The 26755-nt window shown below is 44.1% G+C and overlaps 1 protein-coding gene across 1 annotated transcript in view; it reads left to right on the forward strand.

Annotated features, from left to right (window-relative positions):
• pou6f2 (POU class 6 homeobox 2) overlaps positions 1-26755 on the forward strand; it is a 129632-nt gene that overhangs the window by 84097 nt on the left and 18780 nt on the right. Inside the window, exon 7 of the mRNA XM_035415383.1 lies at positions 19847-19990. Within this exon, the coding sequence (XP_035271274.1) occupies positions 19847-19990 (144 nt within the window). The remainder of the gene's footprint in view (positions 1-19846; positions 19991-26755) is intronic.

Genomic DNA, 26755 nt, shown 5'->3' on the forward strand with positions numbered 1-26755 from the left:
AACATTTCAAACATGTCACAGAGTAAATGCCCTCGTTCAAAAACATGAAAAAGTTCATTAATTAATTTCACGCACACTGTTGACTGTTCACAACTGACTAGCATGTGTTTTATTAAACTGGTGTAAAAATAATATATAAAATACTTTGTGATGCAAAGCCACGCCTCTTTCGAAATGTGCTCATTAAAGATGCAGATGGTTTTCTGTCATATGTATGTAACAAGTGATGACACCGGCGTAAAAAATATTAAGCCTTAATGAAAGTCCCAAAAGTTTGCTGTAAAAGTTAGGCAAACATTCAAGGTAGGGACTGTATTGCGGTTGAGGTGTTCAGTAAGAAAGTATTGCGCATGGGCTGGGCTCTCGAGCAGAATTGCATAGGTGGACTGATTTGATGTTGTAAACTTGCCGTGCAGGAAAGGGTGGCGTGGGGATAATTGAAAGTGACAGGTTGAATTTCATTGCCTGGTTGTGCTCGAGCGCTCAGTTAAAGGCCTCATCCTTTTACATTATTCACTGTCTGTCTAGGGAAATATTAGTTTAGGGCAAGCCGGTCCTGAAACAATTGTCAAAAAAGGAGGCAATAATTCAAAATGATGATTGAATTTGTTTGGAGAAATCTGCGATATTACAAATATTGTTTGTGGAAAATGCACTTGCCTGCTGTCATGTCCGTGAAAAAGAAGTGAAATAGAAAGTGGGTAGTTCAGGCTTTACTTCTCCTGCTATAGACAGCTTGTGACATAAAGGAAATGACTGAAGGGTGTATATTGCTTTGCAGATCATGATATCCCGGATGCCCTCTCGTGTTATGAAGGCATAAAACCTAATTAGGGTTTGCTTTATCATAATTTCTGTAAGTTGTTCTTTGTCCACATAAATTCTATCTTTTGTATTGTAAATATTGCATTGTGGCTGTCAAGCCGTTTTAATATATATAGGAGACACTGTGCAAGGGTTAATCTCTTTCAGATTGGTGTAGCCTCTTAATCAAATCTGTCCCTCATATTTTACTTTAATACTTTGGAGACAGGGAATGGGCCGCTGTGTTGAAGAATATTGTAATTTTATAACAAAACAACAAAAAAAAATGAACTTGTGATAAGTTGTATTTTCATTTGAACACAAATTATTTTTTGGCCTAGCCAATTTACACAGACATGCAGAATATTTACAGCCCAACCTTGTGAGAAATGTTAAAAAAAAAAAACACGACCCCCCCAAAAAAAGAAAAGAAAAAACCTGAAATGTCACATTACTGTACTTGTACAGGGTGATTTACGTACATATAGAGGAACATCAATCATCTGCACTGGGTACACCTTCTACAGAAGTGAGATCCCTTTCCCCTGTGTCCAGAAGTCCTCAGAATGTTATCTACACTTTTCTTTCCGACATATTTCCAATATCCTTGACCAGGGACCAGAGACTGGAAACATGGTCATCCCCTTTAACTTAAGCTTAAGAAGAAGCCTTGAGATATATCTAATTGTTAGAAATGACAAGAGCCCTGGGTGAGAGCATAATGCTAAATTATTACAGTTTTCTTTAAACAGCATCTCACATATATTTATACACACATGAATAAATACACACATACATAAACAATACATACATACTGTACAAACTGTACACACACTCCCTCTCATCCTTCCTTCTACCACTTTCTCTCTTTGTCCATCTGATTGTCTGTCTATCCATCTCCACACCTCTGTCTGTCTGGCTGTCACTCTGTAATGATGATAATTTTTTTTATATATCCCCCTGGTTTCATTTCTGGAGGAGGCTGCCCAGGGTCGCCTCTCTCCCCCTAGCCACATTCATCAGTGTCAGGCCTTAATTGGGTTGCGGAGTGGCCTTCTTTATGGCCAGGATGATTTTCTCCATCTGTTTCTCCTGTGCCCCTTTCCACCCTGTCACTGCCCAGCGAGGCTCCAAAGGAAAAATAGTGTCCAGCTTAATAGTCTCCAGAGCCAGCCAACCTCCCGGACAAGGCTACGCACCAGCAAACAGCCTGGACACAGCCTCTCCACTGTGCCCGAGTTTGGCCGTACACAGCACAAATCCCCTCACCAGCCCCAGCCACTAACAATCTACAGTTTCAACACGCTGCATGTTGATCAGAGCTGAACAGGGCTCATGCAATGGCTCCGAGTAGGATACCTGTTTTTTGTTCATCTTAATTACACAAAGCCTTGCTTAATAGAGTCTTGGCTTTGTCCTTTGGCTACTTCTTGGTCAGAATGACAGAATGTATACGGCAGAAGAAGGTTGGGCAAGCAATAAATCGTGGGACCTTGACAGTTTCATGGATCTTAAATAAATTATCAGCCAGATGTCTGTATTAAAGACACCATCTTCGTTTCCGAATAATGGCCTCCATGAGTTTGAACGGTTTCTCATTCAGATGCTGATTTTCCTAACTAGTTGGAGCCAAGTGAAATGGTGGACGATAAGAACATTGGGCTGAGAGGCGACCCGTTACACTCCCAAGCTTCGTCGTCAGGAACGGGGAGGAGACCCCATGCACATCCGGGCCTGACATAGAAAAATGACTCCCTTTGTCCCCTGCCACACTCAGGGCCAAGGTGGCCCCATCGAGCATCATTAAGAGATTGCCTCATTCAATTCAATTAAGCCCGGCACGGGGGGGGTGGGGGGGTGGGAGGTGCTTAAGAGGGTTATGTCTTCTCCGGATCGTCTCTGGAGACGCCGCGATGAGCACCGGGGCCACCTCCCAAGGACGGGCCGGGCCGGGCCGGTTCACCCGCGAAACCCTCGCGCCGAGCGCTCCCGCAATAGGATTTGGAAGGCTTTCGCTCCTCCTCAGGACTTCGATTGGATTTCCAGTCATAAGTCATTTAGCATGTCGGTGGGTAATCCGGCGAGGACCCGGCCAATGGTAAACACCTCGCTACCCGAGCGAGGAGGTCCGGTCTCACGCCGGGGCTCCGTAGCTGGCCTGGTGTACGGTTTTCAAGGGGTGTGCTAAGCTCTTCCCCAAAGCCTCTACATTGTGCATTCTAGGCCCCCTGAACGAATATTGTGCTGCCCCCACCCCTTTTTTTAATAATTTGTGGGCCCTCTCCAGCTGTGGGCCCCCTCCTAAGCTGTAGGCCCCTAGAATCGTCGTCCCCTTTTGCCCCACTAGCGACGGCCCTGTTGTGCACTGCAGAGTGCCTCTGGCCTGGAGGGACAGGAATAGAAAATCACCTCGTCGGCTGCGCGGCATCGCAGGGGCCCGGGATAATCACGCGTCTGTCAGCCGGGCGCGCCGCGTAGATGACCCCCTTGTTTTCGGGCGATTATTCAAATAACGAGGCGCAGCCGCGGCCCCCCCAGTCACGGGAACCGGCGGCTCGTTAGCCGCCGCCCACAGCCGGGGCGGGCCTGTCAGAATCCAGGTACTCCAGCCCCAGGAGATGGGAGCCGCGTTCGTTACCTCGCCTCGGTTAACTCCGTGATTAATGCAAGAGTTGGAGAGGCGGCCATTATCTTCCTCCCCGTGTCCGCGAGGGGGGAAAACATGAAGGGATGCAGCACCAGGGCCGGGTTGAATGGCCATGCGTGGCTCGTGTCAATAACTCATTTACAATGATTTCCGCTGGGGGGGTCTCGTCTGTTCCGTGGTTTTTATTGAACAGAAGGCGGGCTGTGCGGACGCCGTTTCCAAGCGCGTCTCTCCGAGGCAGCTCCTCAGCGGTCCCTGGATGTTCATAGACAGTCCGTGTTAAGGAGCGATGATGGCCATTAGCATGCCGGGATCCCCTTGGGTCGGGCACAGCGGGGGTGACACGTAAGTGAATGTGTGAGCTGGCTCCTGCCCCCCCCTTGGTTTTAATTACCACTGAGCTCTAAATTACCTAAGTGAACTAATTCACTTCCTAGAGGGAATCAATGCGAGATCTCCTCAAACATTAAGCTCCTCCTTAATTGAAATTATCCACCTTCCATTTACATGTGGAGCCAGCGAGTAATGGACATTTTGTTGCAGTACACTCAAGGCTCGAGAGAGACATACTCAGTTTTCTCATGTTCAATACATGCTTTAAGTTTATGTTTTTTTTTTGCCCAACATATTTATCAGAAAATGATGCCAGCTTATTCGTGGTGTTACAGTTCTAGCCAAATGAGAAGTTATTCCAGCATAGTACAGTATATTACCGTACCTGGAAGTGGATGGGGGGGGAGGTGGTGGTGGGCAGGGGGGGGGCTCTCAGTGGCTGGTCCCCTCCATAGTCCTGCTTCACATGGGGCAGGAGATGAGGACGTGCTGAATCTGGAAGGTTGTGATAGCTTGGGGGGAAGGGGGGAGGGGGTCAGCAAGCGTGATGACAAACAGGCCAGGAGATTATGAAATTTGCTTAAGTGTGTTAATGGGCTGATTGCTGGAGCCCAGTGGATTTTCTGGAAGTTGATTGATTAGAGGCGCGGGTTTCTCTGCGCCCGGAGAGCTCGGGGATTTGACTGGGAAAACGCTGCCAAGTCTGTTACACTGGAATTTATCTTAATTAGATCTGAAAGACCTGCCACAGCAGAATGGTCACACCGATTAAAATGAAAAACAGGAGAAATTACTGATCAAATTAATCATAATGTCGGGCTACAGCTGTAGGTCTGGTGTAATTTGCCACTCCAGTGAGTTACATCGGCCCAGGCAGAGGGGAGAGAGCCGCTACATGCTGATCCGTAACAGCCGGCAGCTTAGGGCAGCCCATCAAGAGCCTCATTCCATTCAGTGTGGCTGCTCCGCCTGACCTCCACGCGCCAGCCGCCGGAGAGCACGCGCACCAGCACACGCACGCGCGCGCAAGCACACACACGTGCACACACAAGCACACACACACACACACACACACACACACACACACACACACCCTGTCACATAGCATCATCGCAGAGCACTCCAACACCAGGTTTCTCACAAGCGTTTTACCTACTTTGTGTCTTTCTCTCATTCTTCCACCCCTCACCCTTTTCTCTCACGTAGCTTTTTCCCATTTGACTTTCTCTTCACCCTTCTTCATCTTCATCGCTCTATCTCTTCCCTTCATCTTGATGGTGACTCCATCTGTTATTCTTTTCTTAGGTCTCCTTGCTTTCGCTTTTACTGGTCTTCCAGTAAATGCGACCATGCTCAGCGTTCATCCATTGCACTGTAACTTCCTTTAAGGCGCCGGTCTCCAGACCTGACAGGAGCCCATCCGACTCCTGCCTTCTGTCCCCCTTCCTCAACCCCACCCAGTCCCTATCAAAGCCCCTCGATGCCGGGGCGGACCAAACCGAACCGAACCGTCAGGCTCACATGGGTAATTACAGCTTAAGGTGCTCCTCTCGCTCCCTTTTAGTTTGAGGTGCCCACAGCTCTGATTCCCGTCCACGCGGTGTGGGCCAATTTACCGCCAAAGTGTCTGCAGGCGCCTGTCCATATCCAAACACATCTCTGTTTCAGAGGCCGCAAACACACAAGTGCAGCAATTACCTGAGCTTTGCCTCTCTCTCTCTCTCTCTCTCTCTCATTTATTCACATCTCTCTCTCTCTCTATCTCTCTCTCTCCTCCTCCTCCATCCTACACTTCACCGCTCTGTAGCAATCAGCTGTTATTAGAGTTCTCTCATGGAATACCATCGTCACCAAGGTCAGTCACCGCCGGCCACAGCAGGCTTTCAGGACCCTGGCTGCCTGTTCTCTCTTCCTCTCCTCCCATCCCAATTCTGAATCCATTCTGACAACTTGCCTCTTGCCACATCGTTCTTATCAGTCTTATTTCTATGTATTTCACTTGAGTTTGAACATATTGACTTACTGCTGAGAAAGTCTGTGATATCCAATTTTGTGGGGTTTTTTTTTAGTTTTTTTTTTTTTCAGGGGAAGAGTATTGTAGTAAAGATTTATGCACATGTAATTATATGGGCTTTGCGCAGATATTAATTGATTTTTCGGATGAAATGTGCTGGTGTGTAATTTGCTAATGTTTCCCAGATGACTTGACAGACAAGAATGCACCGAATGGAAATCTGATGAAAAAGACATGCTCTTAGCATCCAGACTGTCCCCATGCTGTCAGATTTAGATATCCATTAGTAACACCAAGTAAAACAAGCGTATCTTTAGATTAGTGAAATTGTCCATAGCCTTGCAAGAGACAGGCTTACTGTGTCATTAGTGATGTTTTTGAAGAGGAAAAGCGCTATGCGAGAGCAATTACTATCTTCTGTGTTTCAGGGAACAGCATTGATCAAGTCCACGCTGTCCTTTAAAAAACTCAGTAGCAAAATGCCTGCTGTGTGTTTGTGTTTTCATATCTATATATGTGTATTGCACAATTAGTTTATGTATGTGCACAAATGAGTTAATTCCAACCAATACACATTCATGTTCGTGTACTAGTTCTAAATGTGAAATGTTGTAATAATCATGGGAGTGACATCTATAGCCTTTGATGCATTCTGGTCATGTATCTGGAGACTGGATGTGCTTTTTCCTGAATAACACAGAGAAAAAGAAATCCAAGGTGTTGTGTTGTTACAATAGACTTCTTTGAATCCATACAGTAGGGATGTTAAAGAGATGAGACATCATGATAAAACACATTCAGTTGAATTGTACATAGTACTGCCATTTCTTTACATTGGTAAAGATCACTCCTTTGAGCCTTATAATACACTATAATATTTTAAGTAATTAATGCTTAATATAACAGAAAACTGATTAATAAAACTGTTGAACTGTTTCAAGTAATTTTTTAAACCTACCTGGACATAAATATGTTGCTACATATCCTTGTCAGGAGAGTTATTGTTAAAGCTGATTTGTCACAGCTGTGTTATAAATACACAGCTTTTTCCCCCCAATACTTTTGAGGTTACGTGACTCAGTGTTTTAGGATGAAATATACCAAGAGTAAATGTAATCAGAAGCCATTTGAATCCAGTGCCGTGGCTTCAAAATATCTGTAGGCTACAATATAGCATGTAGCAGTAACATGCAGCAGTGTACTGTACCTTCAGCACTTAAGTTCACAGTGGCATGCTTAGCGGATATTATTCTTGATAAGCCATGGGCTGTTCTCTCCTCTACACAGTGGCTTCTCTTCCCTCTCCAGAAGTAATTCCCACCTGAGCTAAATACAAATAATACAGGTTTTTGTAGCATTTGAAAGTAGCAAGCTTGTCTGTATGCTGTAGTCTTCATAGCTCTCACTCTAAACACTAAAGCTCAAGGATGCTACATTTTCTATAATACATGGGCACTAAAAATAATAATGGTAATTATTGTAATTCTGTTGTGAATCATAAATTACCGATGCTGCAAAAAAAAAAAAAAAAAAAAAGAACTAGTTAACAATACGTTTGTGTGTCCCACAATAACCTTTGTACTGTTCCGAATTGTCTCCGCTCAGGGTTGAATAATGGCACGCAAGGGTCTGCTCCCTTGTCAAATCATTCCAAGCTGTCAATCACCTTTATGTAGTATAGCTGACACAATGAAAAAAGCCAAGAAACGTTAAGAAAGCTAGCCTTCCTGCAGCTGAACCCGCTGCAGAGAATTCTGGATTTGGTCTCATGCAGTACCCCAACCACCAATCATATCTGAATGTAGAGATACAAGGTACTGTAGAGTCAGATTGTCATTTTGGAATATTTCTGTAGTTATTATAATAATAATAATAATAATAATAATAATAATACAATGTTATTTGTCTAGAATCTTCTGTACATAGAGTGCATCATAAAGTGCTTCACAGAACGTGGAGGATAAATAGGGAAACAGGACTCATTTATCGGTATTAAAATGTGATAACTAATTAATAGTAATTATTTAAAGTGTGGAGTTCTACTTTCAGAGCAGAAGCTAGTGCTTCATTCCTATCTAGACGTAACTGATAAGGCTGCACTAACCTGACAGTGATAATTGAGACCCCTGAGCATTTCCCTTACCACTGTCTGTCCACCCGTGTCCATATGCCAACTTCACAAAACCGCCACTATTTTCAGTCCATTTAGCCCCGACAGGCAGATCTCCCCTCCGCTCGGAATGAGCTTAGCGCCCAGAGCTAATTGCTTGTGCGAGGTGGCACTACTGGTACCTGGGAGTCAGCAGCCAAATGGCTCATTAATGCACCGGAGAAGCCTGCTCTTAAGAAGGCAGAAAATTGCCTTATGTAACAATTGCACCAGAGAATGAAAATACAAATGTGCACTGCTGACTGAACCAGAAAATAAGACTGTTGCCCATCAACACTGTGGCATTTCATATGAATAATTATAAAGCATGCGAGGTTGCAGTGGCTTGGGAAATAGCCTGAAATCCAAACAGGGCCAGGATGCACTTTGTAACTCAAAGGTTTTGCCATTTTATTCAAGATGGGGGGTGTGCCCCCCTCCCCAATTTTAATTACAAATGGCAGAGGTTTGTAAATTCAAGGGGGTGGAGGAGGTGGGGGGTGTAAAACAAATTTCACACTGACAAATCAAATCACAAACGACATGTAAGCCCGTGGATATAGAGTATTTATCAGTATGTGTGCTTGTGATTTTTGAATTCATTTACTTTTTTAAGATTGGGGAATGATGTAGTATAGAACTCTACAATAATGCACTCGCTTCCAGCGCACAGATGATGATCTGCTTACTGACCGTGATCAGAAATACAACCGGTATGTTTTTTTTTCTTCTGTTTTGTCATGTTTTCATCTTTTCTACCGTTAGGGAATTGAGATAACATGTCTGGGTTCTCCTAAAAAAGTTTGACTGATGTAAAGTTCAGGTCACTGATGACGTGTCTACTGTGCCAGGGTGTGTGCTACCTGAACGCTATCCTGTCTGACTGGGCCCTCTGTGTGGTGAGGGGGCGGTAAACACAGACACCCAGTGGAGAAGCGAACGGTCAGAATATTAGAGATCCACAGAGGAGGCAGCAGATGCGAAAAGGATCCAAACGGAATAATGTTTCTTTAATTAACAGGACGGCTGTGGCCTTGTAAAGTGCTGTTCTGCCTTAAGAAGCGGGTTCCCCAAAGCTTTCCCATGTTCCTGTCTGGTTTATCATTTCCTCAGCCCTTTAGTGGCTGCAAGCAGAGCTCTGAGCTCACAGATGGAAAGCAGCTAGAGCAACTTTTCTCCACGCATTGAAATGCATACAATAGTTAGTTCTGACCGTGCTTTGTGATTGGCCGAGATGTACAGTATAACATCACTCGGAACTTGTCACAGACCAGGATCAGTCCGCATTGTTTTACATTAGATTGATGTGTCACCCTGATTGGAAAAAGGTTACTTTGCTAGCTGGCTACTTTTCAGCTTCAACAAAATGGATACATTTGATAACATTACATTTGATCTCTTCCCTCCGATGACAATAGGAGAATATTTGGACAATGTTTATATTACTGAGCCCGCTTTTCCCATGCCTTTTGTTTCTCAAATTAAAAACTATTTAAACAAGGCAATGCTTTGCTATTTTAAAATTGGTTTTATTGTAATACAAAACTGTTGCATAAAACCATTGTATAAAAGCAATATCACACTTGAGGTTGTGCTGATATACAGTATAACAGCACTCCCTATCATGTAATATTGCTTAAATGTTTAACTTAGGTCAGTCATTATAGAAGGGCTTTAGACTTAGACCTGGGGTAAAAAATAGTCAGAGATTTCAATTTCATACAGTGTATAATATGAGTTGGTCATGTTTGGTTGCAGCAGATATTTGTTGATTAAATGAGATATGATTATATATGTCAGACCCTACAGTCTCCTGGAGTGGAACCGAGGATTATCTGACAAAGAAATAGCTTACCACCTGTATTTAAGACGCAGAGTTGTGCACGTATACTCATTTCCCTCCAGTCTGTCTTCCAAACAATTGCTAATTTGTTTTCTTAATTTCATTGCAATTCAGACCGAGACATTTCCAAACCTGTATCTACATGTCAAGTGCAGATATAATATATATATTATCTTGGGGATAAAAGGGTGATCGATACGAAAATGTCTAAATGTCATCTATTCATCATACCACTTAGTATTAATACATTTCTGTGTGAGGGATGGGTGTATTGACCAACCGTGACCACAACCCGGCCAAGCAGACCTTCTCCTGTAATTAATCTCTGTGCTTGAAGTGGCCAAATGGCACATGACAGCGATCCCCTTAAACCCCCCATTTTTCTTCATTACAGCCCTGATTTTGGGATGCGATGGAAGTGAGTAATAATTTACCTTTATTGTGTTTATGAAGCTTAGGCAGAGATGACCCTTTCTATATTGGATTGGGGCCATTGAAAGATCACTCACCATTGATCAGTGGGATATTAAACTCAATCAAAAGGTGAATGTATATGTCAAACAAAAGTAAAGCGAAAAGGAATACCATTCTGCACCGATGTAGATGGAAGTACTGCGCCATTATAAATACAGTATATGATGAATGTGTAATAAACATAAATCATAAAGCTAGGTATTTGTAGTTTTCAATAATGTATGATCTATTGATCTAATAAGGCTACAATATATATCAGGAACTGCTGGCTGTTTGGAATGATTTTGCTCCTTATGGTAATGACATTCATCTTGCGACAAGAGTGCCTTCTTTCCCCACATTTACAGCATTCCTATCATTCAGAAGGTATAACAATGGTATTCAAAAGGGCTAAGCAGCAGTTGCTTCATGCAGAGTTCAAGAAAATGTTGTAAAAAAAGGTCTAATCTTTAACTTTGTCATGGTACGGAAATAACTGCACCAAATATGTCAAGTCATTGGCCAGGATGGTCAGCGTTTTTTTTGAGTGTGGCAATTTATCATAGAGTAGTAGTATATTTCAATAAATTGCATAAAAAGCAAAATATTTGAGATCATTTTTCATATTATGAATGACCTCAACAATACACTGTCCATGTAACATACAAAAATACCTTTGGTCCATCCGCAAACAAATGTAGTGGCAGGAAATTAGAAGAGGTGGTTTGTATGAGCTTCAGAACTTGGCAAGAGGTTATTATATCATTGTAAGCAGCATAGCTTGCTTATTCTTACTGGCCACTTATTTTTTATGATTCTCACAAAGAATCACAGTTTCATCGAATTGGATCCTCATTCAGAACTCTTTATGCCTACAATTAGCAACAATTGGACAAGGGCATATTTTATGTAATGATTAAAACCACTGTAATGGCATTAATTTCACAAGAGGCTGATGAGGGACAAGATTGAGAGCCTCTGTCCAGCACTCAATCATGTCTTTATAGTTTGGAGTCACATTATCCGGCGTCTCCCTTTCCTTCATTTGCATTTGGCCTTGCTGAATGTGGCCAATGTCACTGACATTACGGGCGGCCATTTCCTGAGGTGAGAGCTTCTTTTGCCTGTGCCTGTAGCCTTCAAAGAGCTGGACCAGCTAACGTGGTGTAAAATAACTTCTTACGCCTGTTTGTTCTCCAGCGCCAGACTCTCTTCTGCGTCTGTCCACGCAGAATATTGGGGGGCGACTTGTCTTGGCAGCTTGTTGTGTTTTATGACTGGAGATCCTCAGTTTTTTGAAATTATTTTTATTTTTAAAATTTTTCTCCACTGACCAATGTCAATTTGCGCCTGCCTTTAACCCCAGGCACTCATATGGACAGTTTTTTCATGTGAGAGATGGAAAAGTGATCCATCTGTTGCCAAGCGAGGCCTGGGAGGGCCCAAGGAGACAGGCCACTAGGTTGAGTCGGGCCAAAGTACGGTCTGGAGGTGTTTGTAAGCTTTGCTAATGGTATTTCGATGTACATGTGCAAAATTGATGTGGAAGTGATCATTGTGAGGTCTCAGGCAGTGGACTGCTGGAGACATTTTGTAGGCAGCAGGAGGTTTGGAGTGCACTGAGACCCGGTGTACTTTTTCATGTCACAGTTGATTACCTTCACACAGAAGTGGGGGGAAAAAAAGCAGAGCCACTTTGTGTGTGTGTGAGGGTGTGTGCGTGTGTGTGTGAGGGTGTGTGTATTTGTGTGTGTTAGTGCGTGTATGTTTACCAATGCAAGTCCACAGATCTTCACTGATAATCATACGAAAAGCAAAATTTGGAACTTTACCGAGCGAATAAAAGGGGGAGACCTAATCTAAATGCCCTGGCTGGCAATTCCCTTAGGCCAAAGGGCTGGACTCGTTTCTGTTGTGTCTTCCGTCGCATTGTATGTGTCGGGACCATTACTTAAAAAGAGAGGGGAAAAGAAGGAACGTTCTTGTTTTTCCATCTTTGGCACCTCAGCCTCCCGTGGTCTCTCTGGTAAGTTGGAGGCTATTTTTTTTTTTCTCTCCATTTCGGGAGATTACACGCACTATTGCGCAGGTTGACCCTGCTGGTCAAGAGGCAAGTGCAGACGACGGTGTACAAAATGGAGTTTAAAATTCCTCTCCATTTCACAGGGTGCGCAGTGGATGTGTTTTTAAAAATCTGGCTCAGTTGACAGAAAATATTAATCACTTTTGCCTTTTCTTCTTATGTTTAATATTGCAATTCATCTTTACGCATCCGTGTTTCTTCGGCCCTCGTTCGAGGTATGTGATTCAGGCAGAGGTGTAACGCACCTCATCGTATTTGCAAGCCATTTCTTACCTCTGCCCATGGATCTTGGTCAAACCAGTATTTAAATTGGACCTGGTCATGCAGTATGGATCCGTGCGCTGTATTTATTTCATTCCGGAGTCTCGCATCGCGTAATAAAAACTCCCCGTAGCTGTTTCGGCTCTCAGCATTGATCTTTCACATCGGCAGGTCTCACGCCCTCTCGAACCCAGGATATTGTGAATCTTTGAATCAGTTTTGCGGTATTTAGTGCTTAATCTAATATCAGGAGAACCTAGTCTGGAATCAGAGGGTGAGTGGCGTGCTTGTGGTTAAAGAGCATCACTTAGCTCGATAATAGATGCGGGTGTTCAGGTCTCGAACAGTGACGGGAGACACTGCAGTTCAAACCGACCGACAGAGAACATCTGGAAAAGGCCTTGGAGTACTTGTTCAATAAACCTACAAGGTTTATTTATTTATTTATCCATCCTTCCATCCATCCATCCTTTGTTTTACTGAGGAAAATCCCTATTGATATTGACATACTTTTTTTCAAGGAGGAGCTGACATTTACACACAGTAAAATTGAAGTGTCACAATCACATGGGTAAAGCGTGTGGGCTACTTGTGTCCCAGTTCAGTAGACCATGGGTATTAAGGGTGCTTTCCAAGTGCGTTTTGTGCACCTAAGATCAGCCATCAACTTTAACTGGGCTACAATCATTTGTCAGATTTGTGGCGATTTATAAATTCCAAGGGAACAAACGCTTGAACTCAAATTGTCAGTTTCCATTTACCGAATTGATCTTAAACTACAAATCACTTTGTAAATTATTACTCCCGGCCCGCTTTAACGCGGCAGTAAAGCCTCTCCAGGCAACAGGAGCCCATGGGGGTCATTTGAAAGCAAGGCCCATAGTGATGTGTAATACAGCGCCTGCAGGCCTGGGCCATTCAGATCCACTCCATAGACCCCCATATTCACGAAGGGAATGAAAAGCAATGACTACGGGAGCAACGGCGCGGGCTTACAAACAGGAAGATCGCTGTTTATCTCCAGAAACACATACAATCAGCCTAAATCGCGGGGCGAGCCTGTTATTTTCTGCTTCCCTTGGCAGTGGTGTGACAAATCACTGCAGTAGAAAATCACCTGTTTAGAAGTCAAACACTGCCGCTCCCCCTCCTCCTTCCATGCATCTATGGCCCCCCCCCCTCCCCCCCCCCACAGCACCACCACCCTCGCTCACCAAACCCCCCCCCCCCCACCCCCAATTCGCATTCGCATTATTATAAAAGCGGAAAGCCGAGGCAATGCAGTGACGTCAGCCCAGAAGGGAAATATCCGGAGTGAAAAGGTTTAGGCTATGCCACGCTTCCTGTAACATTACAGTACCTATTCCGGCCTTGTTCTCTTCACTGAGCTTTCATCATCGGCAGGGATAAATATCGGATGAAAATGCATGGAGACCAGTTTCAGAATTCTTAACATCAAAAGTTGCAAACGCTCACTACCAATTCACTGCTTCCAAGGTGGATTTACCACATGCGATATGTCCTGGGGAAACTTTCTTATCAGGATTGAATTTGTTTTTTATTAGTAGCAGGCTTATAACACTTGATACGTATGTTATATTTATATGAGACAGCTAGAAAAGAGAGACAGTTATTACGACTGGCGACAGAATGAACAGGCCTGATTCCAGATGTGAAAAATCTCAGTTCAGAAAGTAAAAGTCCACCCCAGTAATTTTTTTGACCCAATCACCTGGATTTGCTGATTAGCTCAATTCTTCAGCCAGAAGGTTGATTTAATTAGTGAAATCAGCTGGCTGAGTTCAAGAGTGGAAGAAACACATGGCAGGACTTTTACTTTTTCTGACCCCTGGTCTTTCCACCATTGCCTGATTCAGATGCTGATTACAGATACTTTGTCATTCCACTCCCTCAATTCAGGCGGCATTCACTTAGCACAATTTGAAATAAGAGGCTGTTCTTGTTGTCCAAAGACCCCCCCCCCCCCCAACCCAGTGACATCCCCCCCTTCCTATGCTCTATCGGACCCCGGCCCTTGATGTACCGTGTTGGTGAGGGAGGCTCGTCCGATCGAGCGCTCTGCCTCTGAGCCTCTGCCAGCACGGGCCAAAGACTTATCGCGCCTCAAGTGATCGAAACTCTCCCTGGCGGAGTGTGAAGATCTCTCCAGTCAGATTTTGAGAGGGTTATCTTTTAATGCGATCGCTGGAGGATATCGCTGGCCGGCCCTCTCAGGTAGCATTCAAGCAGCCCTGACTTTCTCGCGGAAATATACACTTATTTGAAGATATCTTCCCACGATAAGCTTCCGTCAAATCCAGCACCGTGCTTCTATGGATACCGTGTTTCAATGTGCAGAGGTTTAGCTGCTGAAGCTGTCTATTTAAAACTGGTCTTCACACTAGGATGAAAATGGATAGGAACACTAACAATGGCGGAGGTGGCATACAGTATTACTGTTTAATGTTTATTGTAAGTATCCCCATTAGCCGATGCTATAGCAATCAGCAAGATTAAGCTGTGGAAGTGCTCCTGTGAATACCAAATGCTTTCAAAATACTTAAAGAGATGTGAAACCCTCAGTTTTAGTCAGTCTCCACCTGCCTAGGTAGTTTGAAAAATGCAATAATATGGGCGTGGAGCAGCTGTGGAGAGGAGGGTAGAGAAGGGAGGGGCGAGGGCATGGGGGTGAGTTGGAGGCGCGTGTAGCTTCCATAAAGACATTGAACCGTTGCCTAGTTGGCTATGACATAAGATTGGCTGTAACGTTAGCTAGTAATACTAATGTTAGTTTGGCATTTTCCCAATATGGTCATACATAACCAAATAGCTAAGTATATTTAAAAAACGAATAAATGCTTGCTTAAGATGAATTTGTTAGGGCAGGCTTCCTCGCTGTGTTTATTTGTAATCATGGGTTCTAACCGTGCATCAAACATATTATTTTGTTTTGTGTTGTGATATTCCTACTGCACTGACAGAAATCATGAGGAAGTGTTTCTAAAGCAGTGTTCTACAGGTTATAGCTGCCTCAGAGTGAAGCTGTTCAAAGCATAAGATCTCTGGAAAAACAAGACACAAGATTCTGATTCATGTACGATAAGCAGGAAAGTATGGGTGCAGTCTGTGAATCGTATGTTTATCGACTACAGAAGTGATCAGCGTACAGTAAGTTTTCTAGTATTCTGTCAAATATGGATTTAATTTTCCTCAGTTTACTTTGAATTATCTAGCTGTATTATTCTTGCTGTTACTGACTTTCCATGTTTATGTTATTATGCACAATATATGACCCTGGCATTTACATAATCTTCAATATCTCTGAAGAGCAGTGGGTTGTTATTTGTGATTGTCATACAAATTCTTCACATTACTTGTACTCTGCCTGGTATTCTTTATTTATTAGATATACATCTTTTGCTGTCTCGGAATATAATCCACTTATGTCGTTGTGGGAGAGTACTTGGCAGATGTTTACTACAATTGCCTCACTCAACATCAGCATGCGTTGTGTTTTATTAGTCTCAGCCAATTTCTGCTACTCCAAGACTGGCTGAAATGAGGGGCACTTTGAAGTCAGAAAATCTCTAAAACATCTTGAGCACATATCAGTACTGACAAGCAATGTGTTTTAGGGAAAGGAGTTGAAAGCAATGACCCACTGGGGACAATGCCCCGCAAATGTGTATTCTCAGGATTTCTACTCCGTTTGGCTCTGTTCTTTTGGAAGAAAATATGCATGACCAATATCAGTTATGTATATATGTGATGTATAATATGTATATATTTTTATATCACCAATTATCCAGACACTGCAATTCAGGTCATATCTAACCTCTTGAAAGCCTTTTAGAGAGAGGGCTATCTGGGTTGGTGGTGGTTAGGGGGCAACCAGGATAAATTGTACACATTAGTGGGAACCCATTTGGCCTACAAACTGCACAACTTGGGTTAGACAGCAAGATGGCAAACTCACCAGTCCTTAGATGTCAATGGTGCATTTATGTTATTGGGAAATCTGGTTGAAGGGATTCTTGGTTAAAGGGTATAGCGAAATGCAGCTCACATGTTTTGAAGAACAGCATATACCAATCAAATTTAGGCCAATTAAGGATTACACCCAGGCCAGGGATACAGTACATAAAGTGAGAGAGAGAGAGAGAGAGAGAGAGTGTGTGTGTGTGTGTGTGTGTGTGTGTGTGTGCATGTAAATTAGCTGAAAAACCACAGCGCAATACTGCCATAGCAAAACAAACCATACATTTTCAGCAAAACAAAATGAACGCTCTTTATATTCCATATGTAATTCTTCAGCAGAAACACTTACTGTAAGTGCTCATACAACATCAATATAGGGGCATCATGCAGATTGGAACTTGAGATCATGAGTAGAGGCAGAACTCTTTCGCCTTGTCAAAGGAAAATATGGAGATGTTACCGCTCAGAGAATGCAGAAATCAGCCAGTGCAGTGCTCAGGCCCACCATCGCCATGCCTTCAAGTCATTGGCGAGAGTATGGTCTACTCCAGGGGTGTGGAGCTCCTGTCCAGGAGGACTGGGGTATGCAACCCATTAGCCTGGCTAATTTTCTAAATAGCTGTGAACACCAGTTTTGGTGGCCACAGTCAAATATTTTCACATTTGTTATTATGCAGCTCAAACTCAGTGTCCGATGAAATGACTGATTGGGCTAATTGCATTGCATTACCACCTCTAAAATAATTATTAAATAATTAGGAGCAGAAATTGGTGTGAAATCCCAACATAGGTTAGCCCTACTGTGCTCCCCTGCTGTACTTTACTGAAGCTGTTTGCGTCATTTAAACAGCAATGCTGATATGGATACACCTGGTTTTTTTTTGGTTTTTTTTGCTGTGTTAGTACTTGGGCTTGAATTTGAATTTGAATTTGCACCCTTAGAATACAGTACTTCAGTATCCCAGAGCGGAACATTTCTGAACCTCCTTACCCTTTCTCGTATATTCAATAAACAGACATGTAAATACAATTATTTGTGGGTACTCTTTGCTTTTATCCTTCACCAGATCTTTGTAATGTAGAATAACTGTAATATTGAAATAGGGCAGTTCATGATATAGCAGTTTGCCATTTGACTCTTGAGAAGGACAAATGCTAGAAAGAGATTTAATAAAGAATAGCGCTGCTTGTCTTGATGGGCTCCTCTTTGTTTTCTGCACTGAAAGCCCATAGAGCTGACTTCCAAGCCAGACGGGACATCAATCTTGGCCAATTTAATGCCGCTAACATAAAATAAGATTTTAAAAGAGGAATGCAGTGTCGTTCTTAATGTGCTTAACCTTTACTGTCAATGAAAAAGTATTGATCGCTCAATGACATTTTTTTCCATTTGATTTCAGAAACAGTAAAAAAAAATATGGCCATAGATTATTATTTTAAAAATGTATAGCAACTGAATAGTCTCAGTCAGACAAATCTGAAACCCCAGAGGAGTTATAGCCTGGAATAAGGCTATGTTTCAAACCTTTTGATAAGGTTAGGAGGATTTCTTTGGTGAAGGTTAGTTGTCAAATGATACTTATGTAATCAAATCTCTGTCTGAAACTCTGAAATTTTTAGTCAATGTCAAGCCTTATGCATTAAGCCCAACCTAATGCACATCTATGTATGCATTTATTATTATTATTATTATTATTATTATTATTATTAGTAGTAGTAGTAGTAGTAGTAGTATGAGTAATGTTATTCTTTTTTTCATTTTTAGATTATTATCTATCTATTATCTCTTAACTGCAATCATTTTTGACAGATGATTTTTGACAGATGATTTTTGACGTTTATATTTGGTCACTGTGACATGTTTTCAGAAAATTTGAACCTGGATGAGCTGTAAAACGGATCATCCAAGCTCTTAGTATCTCTACCTACAGGTTTACTTTACTTGCTCAAACCTCGCTTCTCAAACCTAAATCTGTTGTACACATTTTCCATTTGTACAACTTGCCTCAGTTTTGATCTGCTTGTACAACCTAATTGGGCTTTGCCCTTGTGCATTACAACCCAATCAGCAGTTAATTTTCAAAAGTAAATTTCCTGTCTTGTTGCATGGGCTGTCCCAGAGCAAAAACCAGACACCAGCTTTTAGAATACTCATCATGCTGATTCTTGAGTCCAAGAAAATAAAATGGAGAGTCAGGGAGCTGAAATAAAGAGGGAGCAGGGAGGATCGGAGGGAGGACCCCCCAGTTCATCCTGCAAAAGTAAGGGTGGAATGGCCCATAGTTCATAGTCAGACTGGTTTGTGAAGATGACAGGACAAGTTACAGTGATGCATTGCTGTTTAAGTTCCCTCCATTGTTAAAGGGGCCTGGTCTGGGTTGAGTGTCCCCTCTAAAATGCCACCAGGCCTAGGAGACCCCCGTGGGGCCACAGGAACACTTAAAGTTGTAAACAGGCCACTTTTTCACCGGGGCCCCTCGAGCCTTGCGCTGGACAGCACAGCCGAGTCTCCCAGGGAAACTGGGATGGAAAACAAAGGCCTTAAAGGATGGTTTCATCTCTTTTAAGGGTTCACACGCACGCCTAACAATCGTTCCATAAAGTCTCCAGACGTTATATACCTCTCCGGTCTGTGTCCCACTTGTGCCGTGACTTGGGACCAAGTTCAGGCTAAGGAAAAAGACTCAAAGTAAAAACACTAAATAGTGACTTACACTACGGAGCCCCGATGAACAGTGCCAAATTTAAACCCTGAATCACTTCCCTTTTATACCTGGAATCTGTGGTGAAGAGACACAATTGGCCTCATACAGGACTATAATGGGATTATGGCAGCTGGTGGTTACTCTGGTTACTAATGCATTGGCTCTTACAAATTTTTTTGCCAGGCCAAAAAGAGCTGCACAGAGTCACTGGCTTGAAGGTAAGTGCTTCAGATGAATAAAAGGGTGGGCACTGGAAATGTTGGAAAACAAGGCTTTACCATACATAAATATATACATTTGTAAAGCATTGAAAAGAGGGCTAATGCATCAGCTACCATTTGTGCGTCTCATACCAAATCCTTCAACGACGACAAAAAATGCTTCAAGTTGAAATGGATAATGCCTCTCTTTGCTACGGTGAAACTGTATTAATGTGAGCAAATCTATGATCGGTCGACGCGGGTGGGGAAGGACGGGGCCGTTCAGGGTGCCGTGTGCCTCGCGTGAAACGGCTGTGAGCTGACGCGGGAGTGACGGGGCTGTTCCGTGCGGCTCACCGATGCTCCTCTCTTGCAGCTGAACCCGTTAGCCAGCCAGGCGGCGGCGGCGGCGGCGGCAGCGGCGGCCATGAGCTCCATCGCCGGCTCCCCGGCCTTCGGCAACGCCCTCCCGGGCCTGCAGGGAGCCTCTGGGCAGCTGGTCACCAACGCGCAGGGACAGGTGAGCGAGTGAGCGAGCGAGCGAGCGGGCTGCTGATGTCAGCTGTGAGTGCAGTGTATCTGCAGTGCGGGAGGGAATGTTTGGACTTTTTGACATTGTACAGTCTTCCTGCCCCTTGAGGTTGTCATGATTATTCATGCTTATCATCATTTTGTAATAAAGCATGGTGCACTAAATTATTTATATTATAATAATAACAATAATAATAATAATAATAATATAATGATGGTAATGACTATTCTTATTATTATTAGAAAAAAAAAAAATGATAATAAGAATAATAATAATACTAGTTGTGTAACTTTTTGCACCTAGTCAAACCACACACACATCTTTGAGTTTCATTAGAAGAAAGGACGGAGTGTCAGTTCGGAGATTCTTGTAGACAGTGCCGAGGGCAAGCAGTTTGTGTTCCTGGGGTGCACCTCTTCACGGTCCACTTCACAGACCGCACACCAACACGTATGTTACACACACCCAAAGAGGAAAAAAAGGGCCAGTGTACCTCAGATGAAATATTCCTCGAGCAGTACAGCTGACTGACATCCGGTATGAACAAACAAATGTATTATTTATTTATTTATTTATTTATTTGGAAATGACATGCAGGAGCTTGTCTCGTGCTTTTCTTGACAGAGCGTGTGATCTGCATGAGGACGTTCACCACGCAGGTTACACCGCCACACGTTAAGCTTCACAGGAATAAGCAAAGCCCACTTCCTCTTAACGCCGTGCGTCTGAGTAAAACGCTGACCTTGTCATATTTACGGGGTGGGTGTAGAATTGTTCCATCAGTAGCCAGAGGCTTGAACGATGATGCTTGTCAGAGCAGGGCCCTATCTAATGAATCATCTTATCGCAGGTGCACACAGCACATATTAAAGGAAGATTGTATAGACAATGTGCCCTCTACGCCAACCCCTGTGCTATTTACCTTAACCCTTGTTTCATCACAGTTTTCATCAAGGCAGTTTCTTTCTCATAACAAGCCTCAAATAATGGTGCAAGAAATAGCTTCGGCTTGCCTTTGTAGAAGGACTTGTGTGTGTGTGTGTACGTGCGTGTATGTGTGCGTGTGTACATGCATGTGTGTATATGTGTGCATGTGTGCGTGTGCGTGTGTGCACGCACGTGTGTGGGTGCATCTGTGTCTGCCTGTGTGTCTGTCTGTGTTTGTGAATGTGTATATGTGTCAGACTGGACTATAATCAGGTGTTCTTCCCATTATTTTGTGCTTGTTCATCTACAGATCTGAATTAATTTTTCAAGCATAAGTAGTGATAGGTTGAATCAGATGAAATTGAATTTGCATTCAATGGAATGACATTATTGCAGTAATATGGTGTTTTATGCTTTGGAAGTGCATCGGAATCTGCAAGGTGTGGCCATTCTGCTGAGGCCCAGTGATTTTACAGATTAGAAAGTGATGTCATCCTGTAACTGCTGCCAGTATGTGTTTTAGATGTATTATATATTGGAAGATGAGTAGTCTAGGGTAGCTCTTAAATTTGTGCGCATGCATTTTTCATTGAAACTTTTAAAGTTGTCTATTTTGGATTTTCATTAGGGACGTTTCCTGTACCCCTCTTAGCGCACTCCTGAAGTGCACCTCCAAGACAATCTAGAGCCAATTACTTGTAAACACTACAGTGCCTGTGTACGAGTGTGGCACATACGGATAATGCACATCAATGACAACAATGAAAAAAAAAAATGTTTCGCGCATTTTGAAATCCCAGAGGACCGCCTTTTGAGAGCGGCAGCGAACTCAAGCGGCGTCTACTCATTTGTTTTGTTTGGATGTGTCAAAACATTGCCGGGAAATGAGGGAGGACTTAAGCCCTCGCTGAAACACAAAAGGAGGGAAGCAGAGAAAGGGTGGTGGGGGGGGTGGGGGGGTGGTTTTTGTACATTTGGCTCGGCCATATTAATCACAGCTCACGTCAGGCGCACTGGGTGTAATTGAATGGGAAATGCATAGGTAGAGAATCGCTCGGGGTTTGCGGTAGTTAACATGCAGCTTGGGAGAGAGGATCCCTCGGAGCGGAAGGAGGTTGGGTGGGGATAGGAGCGTAATCACCGAAAGGCGTAGAGGTGCATGATCACCCAAAGGTGTGCGCGCCGTGTTCGCGTGCACGCCCTTGAGCACGCGGGCAGGCGCCCGCGGGGCGGAGCGTGGTGGCCGGCAGTGGCGGAGCGAGGTGGCCGGTGGTGGCGGAGCGAGGTGGCCGGTGGTGGCGGAGCGAGGTGGCCGGTGGTGGCGGAGCGAGGTGGCCGGTGGTGGCGGAGCGAGGTGGCCGGTGGTGGCGGGGTGTGCGCACGCGCGCGGTTGTGTTCGCCGCGCGAGCGTCTTGATGCTAAACGCCGCTAACGAGGCTCGATGGTTGCCTGCGCTCCCTCAAGGCGCCTGCAGCGCTGGGGACTGATGGCGAGGGAGATGGATTTGATGGGACGCTCTCCGCTTTTGTAGCGTCTCGGCGGCTGACGCTCTCTGACATAATCAGGTCACCGAAACGGTCAAAGCCTACAGCTAAAGCCTTTGCTCCCTACCTCATTATGGGGGTTGCATTATTCCGTCTGGGGGTCTTTGGAAATCGGAGCGTCGCCCCCGCGCTCACTGTACCAGTGAGTTCATAAGTGAACGAGACCTGACCAAATGACCGACAGACACCTCCAGGCTCTTTCAAGAAAAGAGCCAAAGACAAAGATAGTGTTGTACCGCGCTCTTTGTGTATGACTTTGTTCTGAGGACCAAAGTGTGGCCCATGCTTGAGTGCAGGCCACAGCATCAAAAACCCAAAGCGCTGTGCACGTCTGTATGGCTGTGTGGCACATTTCCCATTGCCACAGCCGTGCTGTGGTTTACCTCCCACTGCAAGCAGGCAAATTCAGAATTAATACTTTTCAATAACAGCTTTATAAATGTGCCACTCTGTCCTGAGAACCCAGCAGCCGATCTTGTTAAAGATCATCATTGTGAGCCGAGGGCGATTTACCACTTCATCCCAAGAACAGCTACTTGAGTTTACTCTCCTCCTAACCCTCCTCTCTTTACGGTGTTCTTTTGACAGCCTGAATTAGTTAAGGACAGAAAATATGAAACGCGCACGTTTTGTCTTTTGTTTTCGGAAATAGCACTTTCTGGAGAGAGGTTCGGCCAGCGCGTTGACTGGTATGGCCCGGAAAGAAAGATAGCAGTCGATGCCGGGCTCATGAATAAGCACTTGAGAATGAAGCTTGTTCAGCTCTTTAGCCAGCTGAAGAGGATTTGTTTTGAATGCCCTCATCATCCAGTCTCCAAACAGTTCTGTTGCAGATCCCGAATGGCATCCGTTTGGGAAGCTAGTCCTACGTATAATGGCACAGACATCAGGAAGTATTTCTTCACGCAGAGAGTAGTCGCTGCGTGGAATAGATTGCCAGGTCATGTAGTAGAGGTAGAAACTCTGGGGGTTCTCAATGCCAGTCTTGATAAGGTGCTGGATACAGTCTAGTTTGTAGGTAAATGCTGAGCACTAGGTACCCTTTAGTGGTTGGGAAATGGTGAGCATTGTTGGGCTAAATGGCCTGTTCTCATCATTGTGTTTTGTTGTGCAGTGTGGTATTCCATTGCGTTGCATTGTGTTGTGTTGTGTTATGCACTCAGCCAACTGTTGTTTGGGGCACAGTGAGTCTAACTATAGTCCCGTATAGAGAGACTTATATAATTGTTTACTTGTTTTGTGTACTGTGAAATGTCTGACCGAAGAAATGTGATAAGTTAAACTGTTTTTTAGATTATAAGATCATAAATAAGTGTTAAATTTTAATTGTACCTTCACATACATGGGCATTTTTATACCTACACAAACATCCTGCACACATATTGTAGAGTTATGGTATGATCCATTGCATTTATTCACAATAGCAGGCCATCTCACATTGTCTGAATGCTACATAGGCAAGACAGCACACTAAATCATAGGTAAACGGTCCTTTAATTACACACGGATATTAGTCTCTGCTCACATTGCGTAATATAACCAAACCTTGGTGAAATGTATACTCTTTGTCATGAGTGTCCACGGTGAGCACCGCAAAGACCTGTTTATATCAGGCCTTAAAATTGTAGCCTTAACATTTGTCCACTAATTACTTTTATCAAGTCTTTTTTTTTCCCAATGGAAGGTCGATAAGGCCGCATTTCTTGCGAGTCACACTGTGAAAACAAATCTATTTGATAGCTTCTGTTCAATACCCAGTAGGCCATTGTCTGTTTCACAAAAGAACCACGCTGTTTGACTCAGTTGGCAGCCTGCACTGAATGCAGGAGTCAGGGCACTCAGGAGCCGGAGAGAAGAGATACACATATATCAAAGGAAATATTTCTTCAACTGTTCCCTCTTTCTTCCTCACCTGTATAAGCCTCTACTGCTGTTATTGTCATTTGAAGCCTAGTGACTTCTGGACTCACTCTACCCTATGAAAAGACCACCGGAACTCCGCGGAGGAGGGGGGGGGGGGGGGGGGGGGGGGGGCTAGGGGGTTGAGGAACGAGGAGGTGGAGGGTTCCTTCAATGGGGACACGAAAAAAGTCAAGCCGCCCTCACAAAGTACAGCGCAGCGGAGCGCACCTTTAACCCCCGGTGTCACATCGTCACACTTCCCCCCGAAATCCCTCTGAATCCCCATTGTGCGGCACCATTTATCTCCCTCACCCCATGCTTTCCTTTGAAGCCACCGGGGGCCCCACAGAGGAGACGCAGTCAGTCCAAGAGCTGCCTGCTCCAAGACCTCCAGACAAGAGCACCACCTCATTAAATCTGCTGTGCAGGAGCTACAGCAGTACCCCCCTGCAAGTAGAATTGCCCACACAAAATTAACTCATTTTAATTTCATTTTTTGGGTGGCAAATGTCTTGGATGAGAAAAATAAAAAATATTACAGTGAAATACTATTAATTGTTTTATTTTTATTGAATGTCCCTTGTAGCATAGGTTTTAGCATAGTAGAATATATGATTCTTCAGATTAAGACCAGAGACTTGTGTCCCCTACAGAGGACAAAAAATATTTGCTGGTTCGTAGCAGGATAGATATATACATTAAATTTGATCTAATAGTGAATGATTTATAAAGAACAGTACGGTGAACGCTTTTGCTTCCATTTCAAAATAATATATATAAAGTAAGTTCGGAGCACTTTGATACTGGCATTGGCATTCTCTCCGGTATCGGTGTCCATTTCCCTTCAAAAAGAAAAATAAAAGAAAGAAAACGGGCAGAGAAAATTGCCTGGCGACCATGACTAGCATCACAGATTGTCAGGGCCTGAGACGTGGGGTGACATTCCTATGGAAACCAAAGCAGCATATTCTTAATGAGTTCTGGTTTGTGGAAAGAGATGAGAAATTGGGAGAATCCGGACTGTAAAATAACGCAACAACACAGGGTGAAGAGAGTTCTGATGGTGAGGAAAAGGATTACGAAGATGAAGCAGGGGGGAGGCGGAGCTCAGCGGCGAGTACGAAGAGAGCGGCAGGAAGCGGAGGGGAGGTGGTTAAATCTCTGGGACCTGCAGGTCATAACATCGAATTCATAAAGGCATTGTGCTTCTCTAGAATTGAGAAAATAACCGCCTCTCAACAGCCGCAATTCGCCTACTCGCGTTTAAATGGGTAGTGCGTTTCAGCGCGTGTAAAGTTGTAACAATTGTCGATCCGGATAGCGGGAAGTGCCGCGGAATTAAATATGGTGATGTAAGAACGAAAGTGACACGCGAAAGGGAGTACCGTTTCGGCGAGGGACGGAGAGGAACTGACGGGGCCCTGCTCCTCTACGTGGACGTAGCGCTGCCACTTACAGTAGTTCTCGGAGGATGAATAATTGAGCGGAGCAGGTCCTCGGCTATGCAGGCATGCAAAGCGGGTGTCGGGAGAGATGAGCGTCAGTCGGCGCAATAAAATATGCTAAGTGGCAGTGGAAGTCGGGGAAGTGACACAGACCGAGAGAGAGAGAGATAAATTATCTCTTTCCTAATGCGGAGCAACGTAAGCAAATGAGCCGTGGCGGGGATGAATTACAAATCGCCGACCGGCCTTTTTTTTCTCCAGTCATCCCTCCTCGTTATGTCAAAGAGCCGGGAGCGGGAGGAGGCAGGCAGGCAGGCCGCCGGGGGGGCCTGGGAAATCAGCTCAAATTAGCAGAAAGAGTGGCTGTGCGAACAGCCGTATGCAAATGATACGCTCCCCGACGCGTAGCGCCGGCGTCCACGGGCAGCGCAGCCCCTCTGACGGCTCCTGGTTTACCGCAATGAGACGGAGGACGTCCTGCAGATTTGAGGGAAGCGGCTAGTGGCGTAAGCTGAACTGAGCTAGCCTGTTGCGTCAGCTCTTATCTGAACTAATTGCATGGAACTTTTGATCATTCTTTACTATACTGCAAAAAAGAGAGGAGTAGATACACTAAAAGATTGTCAAAAAAAAAAATGGTAAATGAACTGCATTTATATAGCGCTTTTATCCAAAGCCCTTTACAATTCATGCCTCTCATTCGCCAGAGCAGTTAGGGGTTAGGTGTCTTGCTCAAGGACACTTCGACACGCCCAGGGCGGGGTTTGAACCGGCAACCCTCCGACTGCCAGACAATCGCTCTTACCTCCTGAGCTATGTCGCCCCATAAAAAAAAGACACTTGCATGAAGTAAAAGTTTCATTATTATTTCAAAAATGATTATGAACTTAAAAACCCATCACTAACTCCTTGTGGACATGGTAGCCTATGCTGGA

This window comes from Anguilla anguilla, chromosome 4, assembly GCF_013347855.1.
Source record: "Anguilla anguilla isolate fAngAng1 chromosome 4, fAngAng1.pri, whole genome shotgun sequence".
Classification (NCBI taxonomy): Eukaryota; Metazoa; Chordata; class Actinopteri; order Anguilliformes; family Anguillidae; genus Anguilla; species Anguilla anguilla.